We start from the raw sequence: 18,061 nt of genomic DNA on the forward strand, positions 1-18,061 counted from the left end.
GTCTGCTCCGTCAGGAGGGGGGGTGGGATGGGGGCGCATCTCCTGCACAGCCACGGTGCTGCTTCTCTGTGACGCAGGACGAGAGTGTCCTCTGTCAAACCCGAGCCAGGCTGGCTGCTGGGGTTAATGAGTGCAATGGGAAATGGCCCTTTCACAGCCAGCCTTACCCTGCAAGGCACCACCCCTTGTGATTTTCCAGGCAGAAAGGCTCTGGCGCAGCGTTGCAGGGTGCGGGGGATTACTTATTCACTGTGTTCCTGGAACAGCTCCAGCCTTCCTGTCCCTGCCTCCAGTGTACAAATTCATCAAGTATCCACAGGGCTCACAATCCCCCCGCGGCAAGAGAAGACAGCAGGGAGGTGATTCATATCGCAGAGCACACCGTCTCTGAAGGACCTGCAGGATTCGGGGAAGGCTGAGCCGGCATCCTCCCTTCTTCTACCTCCCTAATTCAGGGTAATTAAGGCAGCAGACTTGGTCAGGATGGATTTCATTGCCGGGGCCATCGGAGGTAAATAAATAAAGTGGTGCTTGTTGATGAAAGCGGGTAGCTGTGTTTCCTTGCTGCTAAGCCACCGGGCAGGTCGCAGCTGCAGAGCCGGGAGTCTTTCCGCGGGGGCTGCTTGGTGAAACCCTCTCCTGCTTTAACAAGCGGGCAATGTCACCAGGGCAGAGAGCGCGCTGAAATTTCCTTATCTGAGGTCATTGCCCTGCAATCTGCCACCTGATTCCAGCGGGAGGAAAGGAGAGACAAAGTGGGACACGCTGCGTGCGGACACAAAGCAGCGGGTACAGCCCGGGCAGTAAATCCCAGCGTGGCCGAGGGGGTCCTGGCAGGGGCTGGCTGCGGATGCTGAGGACACGGGGGGGGGGCTGAGGACACGGCTGGCAAGGTGGGAGGGGTGGAGGCTCGGCTTTGTCGCAGCCAGGAAGGTCTGAGCGAACGGCATGTGCGTGGTCTTGGGCTGAGATGCGCTGGCAGCTGCTGTGGTTATTTCTGTGCAGGCGTGTTACGTAGCAGGCTTCAGTCTGGGGGAAAATAGGTTAGCTGCACTTCCAAAAAGGAAAAGGAGAAATGTGCTGTTTAATTTTAGACATTTTTAGAGCACATGCTGCTCAAACCCAGCTTTATTTTAAACCACAAAATATAGGCACCGGGCTCGTATCTCTTCTGAAATCTGCCTGCCAGATTTAGCCTGGCATCGAGTACCAGGACAAGAGGCTTGGGGTCGCCGCTGCCAGGGGCCAGGTAACCCGGCCACGTGGCTGGGACGCCCAGCCCAAGCCTGCACATCAGAGCTGCTGAACTGGGACGACTTTTGCCCTGCTGCCCCTTTTTGCTTCTTGGTGCAAGCAGGGTGAGGCTCGGTGTCTCAGCAGCATCCAGCCCAGGAGGCGCACGCTGCTCCAGGCTTTGACCTTCCTGGGGTGACTGGGGACCCTGTTTGGGAAGGGCCCCTCCTGGGAGAGGGGGATACGGCCAACCCCTCCCCGACAGCTTGCCCCTCTCCTCCTCTTTCCTTGCTGTCTTCAGAGCATGCAGAGGAGTTGGGAGCCCTGTGCTGGGGCTGGCAATGGGAAGCCTGTCCCAGAGGGATTCACCAAACCTCCTCTGATGGGTGATGCGAATGGCTGGGCTGGGCCGTGTTTGCTCGTTGGAGGCCTTTGTTTTTGTTGGCACAGCTGTAGCTGAACCACTTAAGGATAAACTTAATTGTAGTGCCCCCTGCCCAGCACCAGCACTGTGCGCCACCCGGCAGCGCACCGAGCATCTCCCCAGGCGCCCTGAGAACGGGCTCAGCTGGACAGGGTGCTGGCTGCGGCTCTACCTGGGACCAGGAAAGGATCTGCTTGTCTTAATGCATTTCGCTGACCACAGAGTGTCTGTGAGCAAGGTTTTCCATCCTGTCATCTGTGTCCAGCTCAGTTTTTTTTTCTAAGATGTATAATGCAACTTCTCCCTGGCAGACAGGACTGTTTTCTGCTGTGCTGTTCCCTGCTGGGAGCTCACACAAAGGCTTCTGCAAGGTAACCAAGCTGCAGGGCCTACCCCAACATGGGACAGCTTCCAGGGCTGGGACAACTTTTCTGTGGGAACTGGGACGTTATGGTGATGACTTTACTTCACAGTTTGTGTTTGTTAGAGCTGAAGCAGATTTTGTGTTCCCAAGGAGGCTGCAAACCCAACTAGAGTGCATCAAACTACTCAAGAGGCAACACAGATGGCAACAGAATGACAGAATCACAGAATGGCTTGGGCTGGTAGGGACCTTACAGACTTTCTTATTCCACCCCCCTGCCATGGGCAGGGACACCTCCCACCAGCCCAGGTTGCCCAAAGCCCCATCCAGCCTGGCCTTGAACACCTCCAGGGATGGGGCACCCACAGCTTCTCTGGGCAGCCTGTGCCAGTGCCTCACCAACCTCTGAGTGAAGAATTTCTTCTATCCTTTTTAAGTTTAAACCCATTCCACCTTGTCTCAGCACTCCACTCCCTGACAAAGAGTCCCTCCCCACCTTTCCTGTAGGCCCCCTTTAGGCACTGGAAGGCCACTGTAAGGCCTCCCTGGAGCCTTCTCTTCTCCAGGCTGAACAACCCCAGCTCCCTCAGCCTGCCCTCATAGTAGAGGTGCTCCAGCCCCTTGATCGTCTTCATGGCCCTCCTCTGGACTTGTTCTAATAGGTCCATGTCCTTCTTGTGCTGGGGCCTTAGATCAGGGTGCAGGGCTCCAGGTGGGGTCTCACAAGAGCAGAGCAGAGGGGGACAATCACCTCCCTCACCCTGCTGGCTTTCTGGGCTGCAGGCACACATTGCCTTCTCATGTCAAACTTCTCATCAACCACCACTCCCAGGTCCCTCTCCTCAGGGCTGCTCTCAGTCCACTCTCCATTCAGCCTGTATTTGTGCTTGGGATTGCCCTGGTCCATGTGCAGGGCCTTGCACTTGGCCTTGTTGGCCACGGAGTTGTGACCTTGATCTGTTTTCAGAGTGTTTTGGACAAAGCATGGCTTGAGCACCTCAGAAAAGCAACGGAGATGCTGCCCTTCTGAAACCCATGTAACCACCCAGCCTGGCTCAGGCACCTGCACAATTGTTGTGCATCTGCTCCGAGCTACTGCTTCTGTGTCCGTGGGACAGGGTCAGCATCTTCAGCCTGGAAAGCAGCGACCTGCTGCTGTGCCTCCAGGGGGCAACACCATGCGGCTATGGAGACTTTCAATAACCACTAAATGGGGTGGGATGCCCCAGAAAGCAGGTTATCAGTAAGGATATCCTTCCTGGCCAATAAATCCAGCTATGCTTTGAGGAAGAGGTTGGACCAGAAATCTCCTGAGGTCCTTCCCAGCTTGAATTTCCCCACGATCCCATGTGTGTTTTCTAGCCCTGCTCCTGCAGCAGCCCGTGCCTGGCAGAGGATGTGTACCGATGCCTGGGGCTACCGCTGACCTGGGGGTGACCCGGTCCTTGTCCCAGCAGCAGGGATTTGGGATGGGGCAGCTGAGTCACCCAGCACCGCCCTGACAGGGTGGCAGAGCAGCCAGGGCTGCGGCACACCCCGGCTTCCCTGCACCCTGCTGCGAGGTTACACAGCGGTCACACGCAGCCCAAGGGCAGATAAAATAGCCCACCTATGGAGGGAACGTCCTGTCTCCTTGTCTCTCTTGCTGGCCACAGCCAGGGTCACGTTACTGGAAGGAGCTCAGCTTCTTTAGGGTATGGGACAGTTCTTATGCTCCCAGCTCTTCACAACATAAAGGCCTTTGGAAATTGCTGTCTACCCATCCAAAGCACAAGGCCATGATCCCTGCTGCTTCCAGGGTCCTGGAGCCAGGACTGTGCCCCCGCTGGGAGCTGTTGCAGGCCCCTGGGCTCTGTGCGGGGCCACTTGCTCTCTGCTGCCTGCTATTGCTGTGACCAACGCGCCAGGACCCCTCCTTATTTTAATTGCTTGGCCAAAGTGGCCTGATTGTGAAGAGAAGGCGAGCTACCCGTTTTTGGGATGTGTGCGTAGGGGATGCTGCAGCCCCTGTGCAGTGCCTGAGAACATCCCAAATACAGTAGGTATGACAAGCGGCTCCCTGCAGCCCACTGGGGATCACTCACCTGGCTTTGCCATCTCTTTCCCTCACAGCCGGGGTGGTGTTACTCCCCGGGTGTCCCATGGGACCCCTCTCCCTGTATGCATGCTATGCATAGCTGGCCTTGTTCGGTTCTGCCCCGCAGACAGTGCACGTATGGGTCATGCTATCTTTGTCCCAGGCTATTAATATCAGGTGACACTGTGCGGAGCCCTTCTTCCTCAGCCTTTGACAGACTTGGCTGGGCTCCTTGGCTCTTAAAACTTAACTGCGTTGGCTCTTAGGGAGCACAGTTCACAGCAGGCCCTGGTTGCTCGGAGGTGTTGGGGCTCACGCCTCCGCTCTGGTGGGGGCAGTGAGAAATTCACCTTTATGCTGTACCCCCCATTTGGTCGGTCCTTGAACCAAGGTGGGCAGGAGCCCTTTGGGCTGAGCAGCAGAGCGAAGCAGGCTGGTTTGGGGCAAACAAACCCGTGTTTGCTGCCTGCTGCCGGCCAGGAAGCTGGCACAGGGCAGGTGGCCCCGGGTGACTCGGTGCATTGTCACTGCCTGCACAGCACGGCCGCTTCGCTCCTTCCAGCTGGGTTACGTGTGCTCCCCCCCCCTTCCAACCTTCTCCCATTTTGGTCCAGAAATACAGAAAGTCACTTCTTGGCCCGTTTTTTTTACCTTTGCTGTTATTTATCTGTGTGCAGAGACTCTTGCAGAACAACCCTCATTTTCCTGCAAGAAGGGCGCTGTCGGTTATGTTCTGAGCTGTGCCCTTCAGGATTGCTTCCCGGTGACTCCCACCAGCAGCTGCTGCTTTTCCCCGAAACACGGCAGCATTTTCAGAGCTCCCAGGCAGCCCTGTGCAACCACAGATGAATGTGCCCAGTGAAACACCCACAGCAACTACTGTATTTTAAAATAACTTTTACTTTTTTAAAGAAGGAGTCACTGGGAGGCCATTTCCAGCTGTGCACTGTGTCTGCGACTGCACTGACGGGCTCACTCACGAGCTCGATCTCTTTGTAAATGACTCACGGGGGTACAGCTCTGCTGTCGCCCAGCCTGATCCCCTCTCAGCTCGCTTGGCATCCACAGACCGGGAGGAATTCAGCTGCTCAGGCCCTGTGCCCCGTCCTGTGGTGGTGATGCGGGGAGGGAGGTTGAGCTACTTGTTGCCACATCCACGGTGCAGCTCCTTCACTCTCCTCATCTGCCACCGAGGCAGAGACATTGTCTGATAGGATTAATGCGCTTCCAACGCCAGTGGCTATTTTAAGGTCTCGAGCTGAGGCTGGGTGTTGATGCAGGACTGACAAATCCCCCTAGCACGCTGGAAATGGTGCTGCTCTCCCAGGCAGCTGCGTGCAGGGCGTGCTGCTGGGCACGCCAGCTTTGTGCTATACCCTCTCTGCGCCTTCATCCTGCCCTGTCCCACACCAGCCTGGCCTCCTGCACAATGCTCTCTCCTCCCCAGCCTTCAAACCTTTGCTTTTGTTCCTTGCTTTGCTTTTGCAGTGTACTAAGCGGTGCGCATGGGAGGTGCTCTTCAGAGGCTTAACCCAGTGAATTAGTGCTAATGAAATAGTGTAAAACCCAATGACGTCCTCACCCAGGGCTCCAGCTGTGCCCTGTGGAGTGCAGCCAGCATGTGTCCGGTCCCTAGCATGCAGGAGGCAGCAGGAGCACTGCTGCTGTCTTCAAGGCAGAAGAGAGGTTGCTGAGAGCCTGTAGTGCCCAGGGACCACCCCTCTCTGATAGGTGTCCTCGTGACTGTGGCTTCTATTCCTTAATATTCCCAAGTCAAGCACGGAGAGCCAAAATTGTTCCGGAGCCACCTCATGCCTCACTCCTCATGCAAGGGTGCTTGCTTACGGCCCAGAGAAGCTTTAGTGTTGAAGCTGAGAGTGGGGACAGAAACAGCCCAGTATTGTGGATCATCCCCTCAGCTTTCCCACCGGGTCCCCTTTCCGTAGGGCCACACAGAGCCCCCACAGCTGGTGGCATGCATGCAGCTAGCGAGGCTTTCTGTGTTCTTCCCAGCCCCGCCTCGCACCCTGGTATCACTGTTCCTGTCAGATTTCCTGTAGCGCTCAGATTCGCGCTCTGAGCATGCTTTGATCTCTCAGTGAAACCCACGCGTTTTGCTCCGTCACTGTTGGCTCAGGCATTTGAGCCGGAGCTGGAGAGCGACCTGCTGCCAGGGACTGCCGGGCTCTGCAGCTGCATTTCCCTGCCATCCCCTTAGTGACCTCCTGGGGAAAAGGGCCTGTCGTGGTGTGTGCTGGTAACCGTCTGCAAAAACCTCTCTGTTTCAGGTGGCCTCAGCACAGCAGTGGGGTATCCGCTGGACACAGTGAAGGTACCTGTTGAAACTATTTCTCGACCACAGACTGAACACAAATAGCCCATCTGGCTGTTTTTCTCCTTTCAGAAAACAAGTCCCATGACTGTGTGCTTTCAGTTTTGTCACAGCAACATATTTTGTTTTATTTGTGTTGGTTTTCTCTTTAAGATTTTTTTTGAGGGTGTGTGTGCTATTTTATGGCTGATTAACTACTTTGCTATGGCATTTGTTGATGGTTTTTAAACCTGATGTCCGTATTTCTAAGTTGCCTCTGTATTTGTAGGTGAGAATTCAGACGGAGAGGCATTACAAGGGCATTTGGCACTGCATTCAAGAAACGTACAGGACAGAAAAAGTAGGTACCTCTCACCAGTCACTGATACAGGTTATGGATGGCTTCTCATTTCAGAGGAGCAGAGCTGCCTTAGCTTGGGGAGGACAGGCAGCAGTTATACAAGCACTGGCTGAGAGAAAGGTTAGGATGAATTTTAGCTTTGCCACTGATCTGTAAGACGTAAATAAGCTTTGGCTCAGCCGTGAATGGACAGTGTTTTCAAGCAGATACATTCCCTTGCCATTCTCTCTTAAAAGTCTTCTTTTTTTTTCTCTGTTTCCAACCAGGTTTTGGGATTTTACAAAGGGGTGTCTGCATCGGTTTTCTCAGTGTCGCTGATTTCGTCCGTTTCATTTGGCACCTACAGAAACTTCCTTTGTAACATCTGCAAGCTGCGATATGGCGCTGCTGACGCCGAGCCTTCCAAGCTGGACGTTTCCCTGGCTGGAGGTGCCGCTGGTGCCGTGCGGGTAGGCGAGCAGCCAAGCAGGAAAGCACAACCAGGGGTCTTGTTCACAGACACACGGGGCTGGAAGAGCGGCGATGTTTTCTGCCGGGGGCTCAGCGGGAGGCTGGCTTGTTTTCTCATGGGGTCCTGCTCTGCGACCTTGCCAAACGCAAAACAAAACATCAAGGAAGAAAAGCAACCCGGGCAGCAAACGTTCCCAGTGGCTCTAATTGCAGGTTTATGTAAGAAAGACGTAAGTCAGTGTGCAAAACATGGACTGGTGTTTTGGCAGGGGTAGAGGTCAGAAAGACCTGGCTGGTCTCTGAGGGCTGCCTGCAGGTATTGCCTGCCTGCAAAAAGTTTGTCAAAAAAGGACAGAAAGGCAACTCCTCATCTGGAGCACTGTGGGGCTGGGGACAACAGGAGCCGTCACCCAGAGGAATTAACGTGTGCCCACAGCAGGCAGTGCCGTGGTGTGGGGCAGCTCCGGAGCAGTTTCCCGTAGGCAGATGGATGTTTGTGGGCATCTGCAGGCACCATGAAGCCCATTGCCCCGGGAGGAAACACGCATGCAGTCACAGGCAGGTGGAGGCAATCCTGGTGTTAGATAATAAACAATATTGCCTGAAAAGGTGGGAGACATTATCTGAGGGCTCAGGCAGGATGCGGATCACAGTTTAAAAGTGAAAGTTAAAGTTACATCCTCTAATATTACAGGTTGTGCTGATGGCACCCAGTGAAGTGGCTAAAGTTCGGATGCAGACCCAGAGGAACCCCCATCCTTCTGCCACGTCTCCCAAGTCCAACTCCAAGCCAAAGTACCGAGGGTCTCTGCACTGTCTGAAGGTGATCGCCAAGGAGGAAGGCTTTGGGGGTCTCTACAAGGGCTGCTCTGCATTGCTCTGCAGGGATTGCTCTTCTTCTGCAATATATTTCCTTACCTATTCTACCCTCTGTGACTGGCTCACGCCAACTGGGAGAAATAAACCAGGTAGGTATGGGAAAGCATCTGGCATCACCTGCAAAAGTGGCTAATTTTGTACCAGGCTAAGAGGGAAATTGTGCTCTCAGGCTGCTGGGGCTATGGTGGGTGTGCTACAGGAGGGGCTCATGATGGGCTAGGTCTGAAGTCTCCCAGCTGTGATTTGGCTACAAAAAACAACCATCAGGTTTCAGAAATGACCACATAGGTGCCATTCCCCAATGAGCATCTTCCTGAGAGACATAGAAATAAGCAGAGCCAGCTGAAGCAGGCGTGAGTGCTCTCAGCTGCTTCACACCTGGTGTGTGTGGCGGCGAAGCCGTGCTGCCCCTGCACCAGCCCCTGCGATGAAAGCAAAAATGAGCATGATGTGAAACCAAGGGGCCACGTGGTCAGTGTGAGATCACACAGCTGCAAGAGCGGGACAAAAATTAGCTGCTGGAAAACACGAAGGTTAAAAAAGCTCGTGTTTGCTAAGCACCTTGAGGAGAGCATGCCCTCTTCCTCTTCCTTGTCTATTTAGGAAGCACAGCTTGCTCTTTGAGCTGCAGGTCCCCCATCCTGCGCTTGTCTGGCTCCCTAAGAGGCTGCCAGCTCCCTTACACGTCGTCCTGCAGGAGCAGGGCCGGCTGTGGCCATGGCTCAGCGCGGCCGGTCGTGGGGAGCCGCGACGTGTCCTGCTGGGATGGCAGCGTGGCGCGAGGGGCGATGCAGGCCTGGGAAGGCCAAGTCCTTCACACAGCGTGCGTGGCCTTACAGCTCCTTCCGTGCCCGCTCCCCTGCCCCTAAAATTGTTTGTAGCATGAGATTTGGAAGGAGTTAAAGTGTCCAGGGAAAACAAATCTGAGCTGCTTCTAGCCACACCAGTGCAAGGCCGGAGTTCACTGCTCCTCCCTCTCGCCCGCAGGTTTCCTGGTCGTGCTGCTTTCTGGTGGCTTTGCTGGAGTCCTGGCCTGGGGATTAGCTACCCCCATGGACGTCCTCAAATCACGGATGCAAGTGGACGAATCGGGGCAGCACAAGTACAGGGGCCTCATCCACTGCGCGAGACAGAGCGTGAGAGAGGAGGGCGTGAAAGTGCTTTTCAAGGGTCTGGGGTTGAACTGCATTCGGGCCTTTCCTGTGAACATGGTGGTGTTTGTCACATACGAAGCTGTACTGAGATTTACAGATCATTTTACAAACAAAAAGTAGCTCACGCAGCTCTGTTGTGAGGTGTATTTTGTTCAGGTTGTTTTATTTTTGTAGCACAACACACGCACAGCCGCTGAGCTCTGCTCTCCGCTGATGGACAGAGTAAGCAGGGACATTTCAGCACAACGCCAGATGACTGACATCCTTGTGTTCTTCTTATAGGATTACAAACTCATCAGGGAGTCTTGCATTTGTGTACAACATCCCTTTTATCTTGTTAATGTATTTATACCGTAGCCTCTGAGACATTTGCAAATATTTATGCTCTAAAAAGCTGCTAGTCCTAGAGATTTTGGGAAAGGTTTCATTTTGTTTTTTACCACCACAGAAAACAACCTTCACTGCTGAAGTTGAAGGGACTTTGTGTACGATTTAACACTATGCGGTGTGTCCTGTAAGGCATTCACTGAGCAATTTACATATTTGTGCTTCAAGCCACAGCTGGTGGACCGTTCATCCCCAGCTGTAATTCTGCCCAAGTTCTCTACGATTACATCCCTTCGGTAGCGGGTGAAATATAAATCTCCTTGCTTTTTCCTGGCATTTCTTCATGAGTGGCAGAGATGGTCTGCTTACATAATCGCTCTAATGGCCTCATTGGAAGTGAAAACAGGCATTGATTCTGGAAATCACGTGTTTTTCTCCCAGCGTAGTCCCCAGCCGCAGATCCTCAGTCCCCTTCTGGCAGCTGGGCGCACCGCATGCCTGGTGGTGGCCAGAGCTTCCACAACCCGCTCTGGTCCTGCAAGGAGGGCTGGGGTGGATGCAAGAAAGCTTTGCTCCTCAGGGGAGAGACCGCCATGAAATCTGTGCGTTGGGCAGCTAGGTAAGTTAAAGAAGAATTGCAAAACTGTATAGCATAAGACTTGTTACTTAAAAAAAAAAAAAAAAAGCATCCTCTTTTCACTTAAAAATGCATTGTTAGGAGCAGCCAAATGTATTTTTTTTTTCCAAAGTTACATTTTGATGGAATCTGGCTTTAATCTTAATTTGCTGGTCCTGGCTCAGAAGCAATGTAGATGTTTTCTTTCTCCATTTTTCTCCCTGGGTGGTGAACTCTGGACTGGGCTGGATCTGTTCCCCCATCAGAACTTGCTGGAAACGTGCTTTTTTAGAGGGAAAGAGGAAGACCATTTTTTAAAATGAGTTCTCTTACTCAGTTTGGTGACCTGGTCCACATGCACTTTTAGCAGTGCACTTGATAGCACAGACCTGATTACACTAACAGCAATTTTGCAGCAGGCAGGACTTGGCAGGTACCCTGGACATGAAAGAAAGGATCTTCTACTATGAGGACAAGTTTAAAAATTTCAGATGCTACTAGGAAAGAATAAAGGCAATCTCTTTCAGATATAAACTAGTAAAACGTTCCAGAACTGTCCTGAAATCTAAGCCTTCAACTTGCTATTTAGACCTCTTCACAGCCATACTATTGAACAATTATCAGAATTTTGGTCTGAGTCTGTCCAGATCTTGCAGCTGATTCAAGAGCAGGTTTAAGAGGCCAGACAGGTGCAGAGTATGTCACCTTACAGGGGAGTGAAATGAAAGACCCAACACTGAATCTGACTCTATCCCAAAGCGTGTACGGCCTCAGCAAGCTACAATCTCCACTTATACTTTCAGGATGTCAGCTCCAAACCTCCTTTATCTGAAAGTCCTTACAACAGAAGATTTAATTGAGTCCTAAAGGTTTGGAATTTCTCTTAAGACGGTTCCTAAGAGATTACTACCTTCAGCTCTTTCTACAAGGGATGCATCTGAGTGCTGTCCCAGTAGGGCAGGGATTTATCCCAGCTCTGTTGGGATGTTTTCTGGAATCAAGTTTCTTTACACCATATTATTCTCAGCTGACTTTACTTCTCAGGCATTATATCTTGTGAACAGAGACAGCAAAATATGCCTGTATATCAGACAAAACAACCATTTATTATTAGGCAGTGTCGATACCATCCATGGTCAGCCTGAGGTTTGAAAAAAAATCTAATCAAAAATAGCTCAGATTACCCAATAAGTTCAAGCATTCAGATGACTAAAAATGCCTCTTCCTGTGGGTGTAACTGCCATACAGCTTGTTTCAAGAAGTAGGAATTACAGATGAATTATAAAATTAGTGGGAACAACCGTGGAAGCAAGTGAGAGGAGTTGAGAAATGTGAGCCTCCAGGTATTCAGCATCATATAAAAGCAGGTTCTCACCTAGCCTGAACAAATACTGGATTAGAGGTAAGTTGTAACTAGACAACTTATTTCAGGAAGCTAACTGCTTGGAATCCAGTGTCCCACAAGCCTTTATTGAAAAAAAATACACACACAGAGTATGGCTGGCAACCTGCTGCAGAGCAAGAACCCACAGTTAGTTCACGCTGATATAAACTACCCCCAGGCAAAGGTATTGTCTGTGTAAGCACTGTAAACCCAGGCACATAAATAAGAACTGACTTTTGTTTAACGACACAACACAGTGTACATATTGTGCAATTAACTACATATACAGCAAGCTGGGTGCTTGGCTTGTGAATTTCAGAACTTGGCTGCTTTATTTTCTGATTCCTTTGTATTACCTTGACCTTCAGCTACTCTATTTGCTTCTCTGATAATCACAGAACTATTTCTTCTGATATCCAGCTGAAGGCCAGCCAGCAGAATGAAGATACCACATAGCTCTCTGCATAGACTATTTCTTTCAGTAACAAACTTGCTGGCTGTGAATAAAGAATTTTTTCTTTTGAAGTCACGTTCTGCTTCATGTTGCTGATAGTTCCTGTTTTCTCTGACAGTGTTTAACAATATCCAGACAGGTTTCAGTATTCCCCTTAGTGACTGTGGAAAAGCCAAGTGAAGCTATTCAGAATCTGTGCTCCCCAGACAGCTGGAGCCCATTTAAGTGCAAGTCTTTCACACCAAACCTACAGAAACATCATGGTAACAGGTCACATTGACCTCCCCTTGTTTCTAAGCTGGCTGCTGTACACAAGGAAATTCAACATCCAGTGTTCCTTGCAACCTGTTAATCCTTCATTACCTTGCTCTGGGAGCAATCTGAGGTTTATCTGTTAAGACTAGATAGACGGGGTTACAAGGCCACCTTTTTCACTATTTGAAAGGCACTGGACATCAAAACAATGACCAACTCCGTGGGGTGACTAAATCAACAACCAGAAGGGAAGGAAGAGGTCAAAAATAAGGTAAATTAAGCCTTTTAAAAGTTAAAAAGAAAAAAACAAAAAACAACCACCAAACAAGTTTGATACAGACTTTTATCTACATTTTTATTACAGTGAGATAAACAAAATATTACAAGTTGAGGAAAATGTAATGAACATTGCCTGATAATGTCATTAGACATTTCACCTATACGTTTGAAGACTGCCTTGTCTTAACCTCTAAATACCTCTGGGACGTTAATTATAATTGCAGCAGATTTAGGAACTTACCAAGACTCCTCTGAGAAACTGTCATTTCAGAAGCACATTTTGTAAGCACATCGCTTGCTCAGTAAACAAGTATTCATTTTGCAATCACTTTCCTTTCTAAAACTTTCAGGACAGATTTTAACTGCTGTGTTATAAAATTAATCCATATACCTAATTAGAGTAGAACACACTGCTATTTCTCCTACAGCGTACTTCCCCTTCCTGAATCATAGAATATCCCGAGTTGGAAGGGACCCATAAGGCTGATCTAATCCAACTCTTGGCACCGCACAGGTCTGCCCAAAGTTTAGACCGTGTGACTAAGTGCACAGTCCAATCGCTTTTTAAATTCAGACAGGCTTGGTGCAGTGACTATGTCCCTGGGGAGCCTGTTCCAGTGTGCGACCACCCTCTCGGTGAAGAACCTCTTCCTGATGTCCAGCCTAAACTTCCCCTGCCTCAGCTTAACACCATTCCCACGGGTCCTATCACCGGTGTTTACAGTGAATAGGTCACCTGCCTCTCCACTCCCCTTCGCGAGGAAGTTGTAGACCGTAATGAGGTTCCCCCCAAGTGAGGTACCGCCCCCCGAGTAACTAAATTCTTAGCTAATGAAATAAATCTTGCAGGACAGTTCTGCATATAATGTTTTCAGGAAGAAATTTGCATTATAAGTTTATAAAAGCCCTTTAAAAGTCACTTGAAGTCTTTTCTTCTATGCATAGCTTAAAAACAGTAAAGAGCAGACTGAGAGAACAGGAAGGTCATCACTGAAGTCTACAGTTACCACATATTAGTTTATTTGCTACTGTATTTAAGAAGCTATTTTTCTTTTCTAAGAATTGCACAAACACTTAAAAAAAATGCTTTTCTATTGATTGTTAAACGCTTGTCAGCACTAAGATACTGTACTCATGGGTTATAGAGAGGTAGTGGCTGGTAAATGTTTGCTTTAATATATTAAGTCCATGACATTAGATTAGCGATACCAGGTCACACAAACTGTAAAGAAAAAGACAAAGCCTAGGCATTGATCTTCCAGCACACATTTGGAACACATACAGTAGGACTAAGCTTGCTTTGCATTTCTCTCTCGCCTCAGTCCCTTGCACAAATATGATGATAACACTAGCAGTGCTACTTCATATACAGCTTGGTGCACAGGCATTTCCACCTCAGAAACGCCGGCCATTGCTGGGGAGGATGTGTGCACTGTGGTGCAGAACTGCTACAGCTGGGAAGGGTGCAGCACCGGCCCCAGGCTGGGCAAATAATCCAACCCATTCTTCACGTGCTAACAGGCTGATGCAAGGTCTCCAAGTCAGTGAAACTTTTCCCTCAACTCAAGTGTAATCAGCTGACTTCAAGGGTTTACAGACTAAAGTGCATTTTTTTTTTATTTTTTTATTTTTAAAAGAATGCTAAAATCACTAAGTGTCCACTAGCCCCCACACTACAGAACCTGTTAAATTTTAAATCTTTCACACCTTATTCTAGTGCCTTCCTTATGTTCGAAATGATTTGCAAATACCATGCCTCAATACCCACCTGTATTATCAAAGGTATTTTTATTTGATTTAGATAAGGCTGTCTGGGCTAGCAACTGTATGTTCTATATAAATAGAAGACAGATCTAATAGTTTCCATTCAGCACTGTACATACAGAAACAAATTAGCAAATTATTCATTTTTTTTCATAAATCATAGCAGACATTACAGATCATTTTAAGAAAGGAGATACTGAGATATTACATGAGGTATTTTAACAAAGTGTATTTTCTCTCTTAAATACATCTTAAAATGTAAGTACCCCTATCTTGACCTGGTGCAGAAGAACAGGACAGGGCGGCACTGTAAGTATCCCTGCGTCCAGCAGCAACTTCATATTCACAGTATGATTTAGCATTTAGTATTTTCATAACTAAAATTTGCATTTCTCTAATATCTTCCACTTGAGAATATCAAGGAACTTCATAACCTTATGATTGCCTCTTTCCTTCAGAGGCATTCAGACCAGTTAAATAGAAACAGAAATACAGTGAAACTTGCCCCAGGTCAAAGACGAAGAGGATTGCAAAACCAGTCTGATTTTCTTTCTCCCATGTTCAATTCAGAGATCTCCGCTCCATTTGCATTGATCCAAGGCCTAAGTTACTGTGTAATCTGCTTTGTAACACCCACTTTGTGTGTGCAGCATGCTCCCAGTAGCCCCAAAGGACACGTAGTCTAGTAAACCAAGCTACACAGAAAACAATGGAGCTACCAGTTATTACTTTGCGATACGACCTCCTAACAACATATCTACAACAATTTACAAGTTAGACTTCATCATTAAAATGGCATTTTTATTTATATTTTCAACATGAAATACAATAAAACACAGTCTTGTGCTGACAGACATGCCTCACTGCAAGATTGGGTAATTCTGTCTTGTACAGATTCAATGCCTTTATTAACACACTTTGATTTTAAGTAGCTATGAGTCCAGTTTTCAATTTTTCATGTACTCTGATGTTCACAGGAAGTAACTCACTAAGAGCAATATTTATAAAGCAGTGATTGCAGGCTGTACATAACTAGGGAATGATCATATACAACAGAAGACAACAGTTAGTCAATTTTGGTTCATCGAATGGTAAGTTACATAAGCATTTCTTCAAAATTCAAAAGCTAGCTTCCGTGGAGTCATGAATTGCTTCACCACTTCATCTGTGACCTGCTTCCGTCTCTCTTGATGAGCTGCTATCATGGGCTGCAATGTTTCAATAAGCACCTTCTTCAGCTCCCCTGTGAGCAGTTCCCCACTTGTGTATGCCTGTCAAGAAAGTGTTGCTTGCTAAATATGGTGCTGTATGGAAAAGGACCTACTGACAAATATTTCTTTAAAAGCCTGGCCGTGGCAAATGAAGATCTGGATGTCTTAAAAACAAGCACATGCCTTAAAAGATCATGTGGTATCACTCTGAAAATGTAACTTGTAAAAATTGCTTGTTGCCCAACTGCCTTAAATCTTTTAAAAGGCAATTTAATGTATGACTAATTATATGGAATAAATAAGATACATTCACAAGAATTTAACTGGGAAATCCTGTAATTATTTGCAGGAAACCGTTTTTCTCCCTTAAATACCATTTCAAATAAATAGTTACCCTAAGCTGGGCTCAAATTCTCATATGGTTCTCTCATCTAGTTTGGGTAAGGTATTAGATGTGACTGAAGTATCCTTTTTACAGGAAAGAACTCAGAATCTCTGTTCACAGGAGTATTCATATTCACAGTGGGTAAGCCATGCAATTGCTCTGCTACTGAAAACACTTTAGCTAAACAGGTGACTGGGTTCAGCCCTGGTTAGAAAACATGGCTGGGGCAGTTCAACTATGATTTGAAATGACAATAAACATGACAAACTTACTTCCCCTTGCGATTAAGCCATTTGTAATACTGAATTGGTATTATAAAATAAGTAAAATATCTTAACAAGAATGAACTGTTTTAATTTCAGTTTTTATTTTTAATTTTTTTTTTTTCCTCTTTCTCAATAACACTGATGTTGCTTTCTCTGAGTACCCAGTTCTGAAAGCTTCTCCCTGTGGTACCATAACTGGAACAGCTCCTCTAATGCCACTATAGGCACAAACTTCATGTTTTCTAATCTGATTCTGAGGCATCAGTGCTGTAAGCTGCTGACTGTAGTACAGGCTTTGCGCCCCCTGTAGCAGAGTTGTACTGATTTTGTTTCAGTGGTTGGAGACTAATGGAAAATTGCTCGGCATGTCAAAAGTACTAGATTTCCATAACGAATTTGCAACAGATTTCCAGGGGTTTAGTAGCTATCCAACCCTGTCCTTGTGTGGGAAAGAGCAGAAGGTTAGAGAAGAATCTGTAGCTCTTGCCCTTCTTGCAGCTGTTTCCACCAGGAGAAAGGTGATAAACCAATATGACGTGGGTACTATTAGCTAAATATACTGCCTTCCAAAGAAGGTGTATTGCCTAGTATTGATATGACACCAAAATTGAAGGCAGTGAAATGCCTTGCTACCATCCCTAGGGACAGAAGTCTGCCAAACAGGTTTAGGGAAGTGTAACCTATACAAAGCAGCTTGTGCTTGGGCTCATTTAATCAACTCCTCATAATTATAACCTTTCTTTTGATAATAAGAAAAAAAAAGATCAGCAAGCTTTTGGAGCTGCAGAGTATTCAGGTACTTTACACATATGGAACAGGCAGAGTTCATTATACAATTAAAAATAACATTAATCCTAAGGTGGTATCATTTAAAAAGTTGGGGAGATACTGCCCTACAGTGTTGGAGATCTTTATGAAAATGCTTGGAAATTAAAAACTTTTCTTTAAAAAAAAAAAAAAAGAATGACTTGTGAGAAAGGTGAACATTGCAACAAAAATACAGAGGTCTTAATATAAATACTTGTAAGGAATGCAGACCATAAGAATAACAACACAACTGCCTTCCTGCAGAAGGTTCACAGGAGGACTTAGTTACAGCCTTGGAGTAAGGAATGAATAATACTCTCTTCAGGTTGGCTACTTACCTGCTTCAGTTGTTCAAGCCTGTCATCATCTTCAAGGAAGAAAGTCAGGTACATAAAAGACACATCGACATCGCAGTTACCTCCATACTTCCTGTGCTCTTCAATAGTATCTCTGCCTCCCGAGAAGGCATGCTTGTTAATCTGAAACAATGCAATGGTTTTATGGTATAATTTCTACTATATTGCAGATTCCTGTATTGTAAACAGAGGTACATCACAATCCTCCAAATCCTCTATTAAGGAGAAGCTCAAGGGTGACTGGGACAAGTTAATGCAGAGCATCAAGACTGAAGCAGGAAGGCAAAAGGCAGTCATTGGAAGTCAGCAGAGAAAAATGCTACGTACATACTCCACAGGTTGCATAGCCAGACCAAAAATGAAGCAAGAATCAAAAATAATCCACACCATATTTTGTGAAAAAAAAATTTAAGTCCCTTTTGCTGAAGCTGTTGCCTGTTGGATGGACTTTGTACTTACAGAAAATGTACTTCTGTAAGAAGAAATAGGATATTCATCCCATCAAGAAATTAATTTTGAAAGAGATGAAGAAGGCGTGGAGAATTTTTGAAGAAATCCTAGAGAGAACCTAGACTCTTTTTCAGAGAAGAGGAAAACAAAAGAAAGCAAGGCTGAACATTACAAAACCCTAGCTAGAATGGCTATCACTAGACAAATGCACAATTGTTCAATCTAAAAATGGAATACTTGCTGACTCCCAACCC

At 47.5% G+C, this 18,061-nt stretch overlaps 2 protein-coding genes across 4 annotated transcripts in view; one reads left to right on the top strand and one right to left on the bottom strand.

The window, feature by feature from the left end:
• SLC25A47 (solute carrier family 25 member 47) overlaps positions 1 to 18,061 on the top strand; it is a 21,633-nt gene continuing 3,572 nt past the window's right edge. The window contains exons 1-7 of one of the 3 annotated variants that reach the window (XR_013951871.1): positions 200 to 511; positions 6,387 to 6,430; positions 6,699 to 6,770; positions 7,037 to 7,219; positions 7,915 to 8,188; positions 9,087 to 10,199; positions 12,153 to 17,155. Coding sequence is in view for 1 of the 3 variants with exons in the window: in XM_080593907.1 (XP_080450033.1) it covers positions 484 to 511; positions 6,387 to 6,430; positions 6,699 to 6,770; positions 7,037 to 7,219; positions 7,915 to 8,188; positions 9,087 to 9,373 (888 nt within the window). In the remaining 2 variants the exon portion in view is untranslated. Of the gene's footprint in view, positions 512 to 6,386; positions 6,431 to 6,698; positions 6,771 to 7,036; positions 7,220 to 7,914; positions 8,189 to 9,086; positions 17,156 to 18,061 lie in introns of those variants that run through there. The other 2 variants (XM_080593907.1, XR_013951870.1) reach the window with 2 other exon arrangements.
• The window catches only part of WARS1 (tryptophanyl-tRNA synthetase 1), a 21,128-nt gene continuing 18,179 nt past the window's right edge, over positions 15,113 to 18,061 (bottom strand). Inside the window, exons 10-11 of the mRNA XM_080593903.1 lie at positions 17,340 to 17,480; positions 15,113 to 15,603 (exon numbers count right to left, since the gene is read on the bottom strand). Of these exons, the coding sequence (XP_080450029.1) occupies positions 15,445 to 15,603; positions 17,340 to 17,480 (300 nt within the window). The 3' untranslated portion in view covers positions 15,113 to 15,444. The remainder of the gene's footprint in view (positions 15,604 to 17,339; positions 17,481 to 18,061) is intronic.

Source organism: Anser brachyrhynchus (genome assembly GCF_964034855.1).
Source record: "Anser brachyrhynchus genome assembly, chromosome: 5".
Lineage (NCBI taxonomy): Eukaryota > Metazoa > Chordata > Aves > Anseriformes > Anatidae > Anser > Anser brachyrhynchus.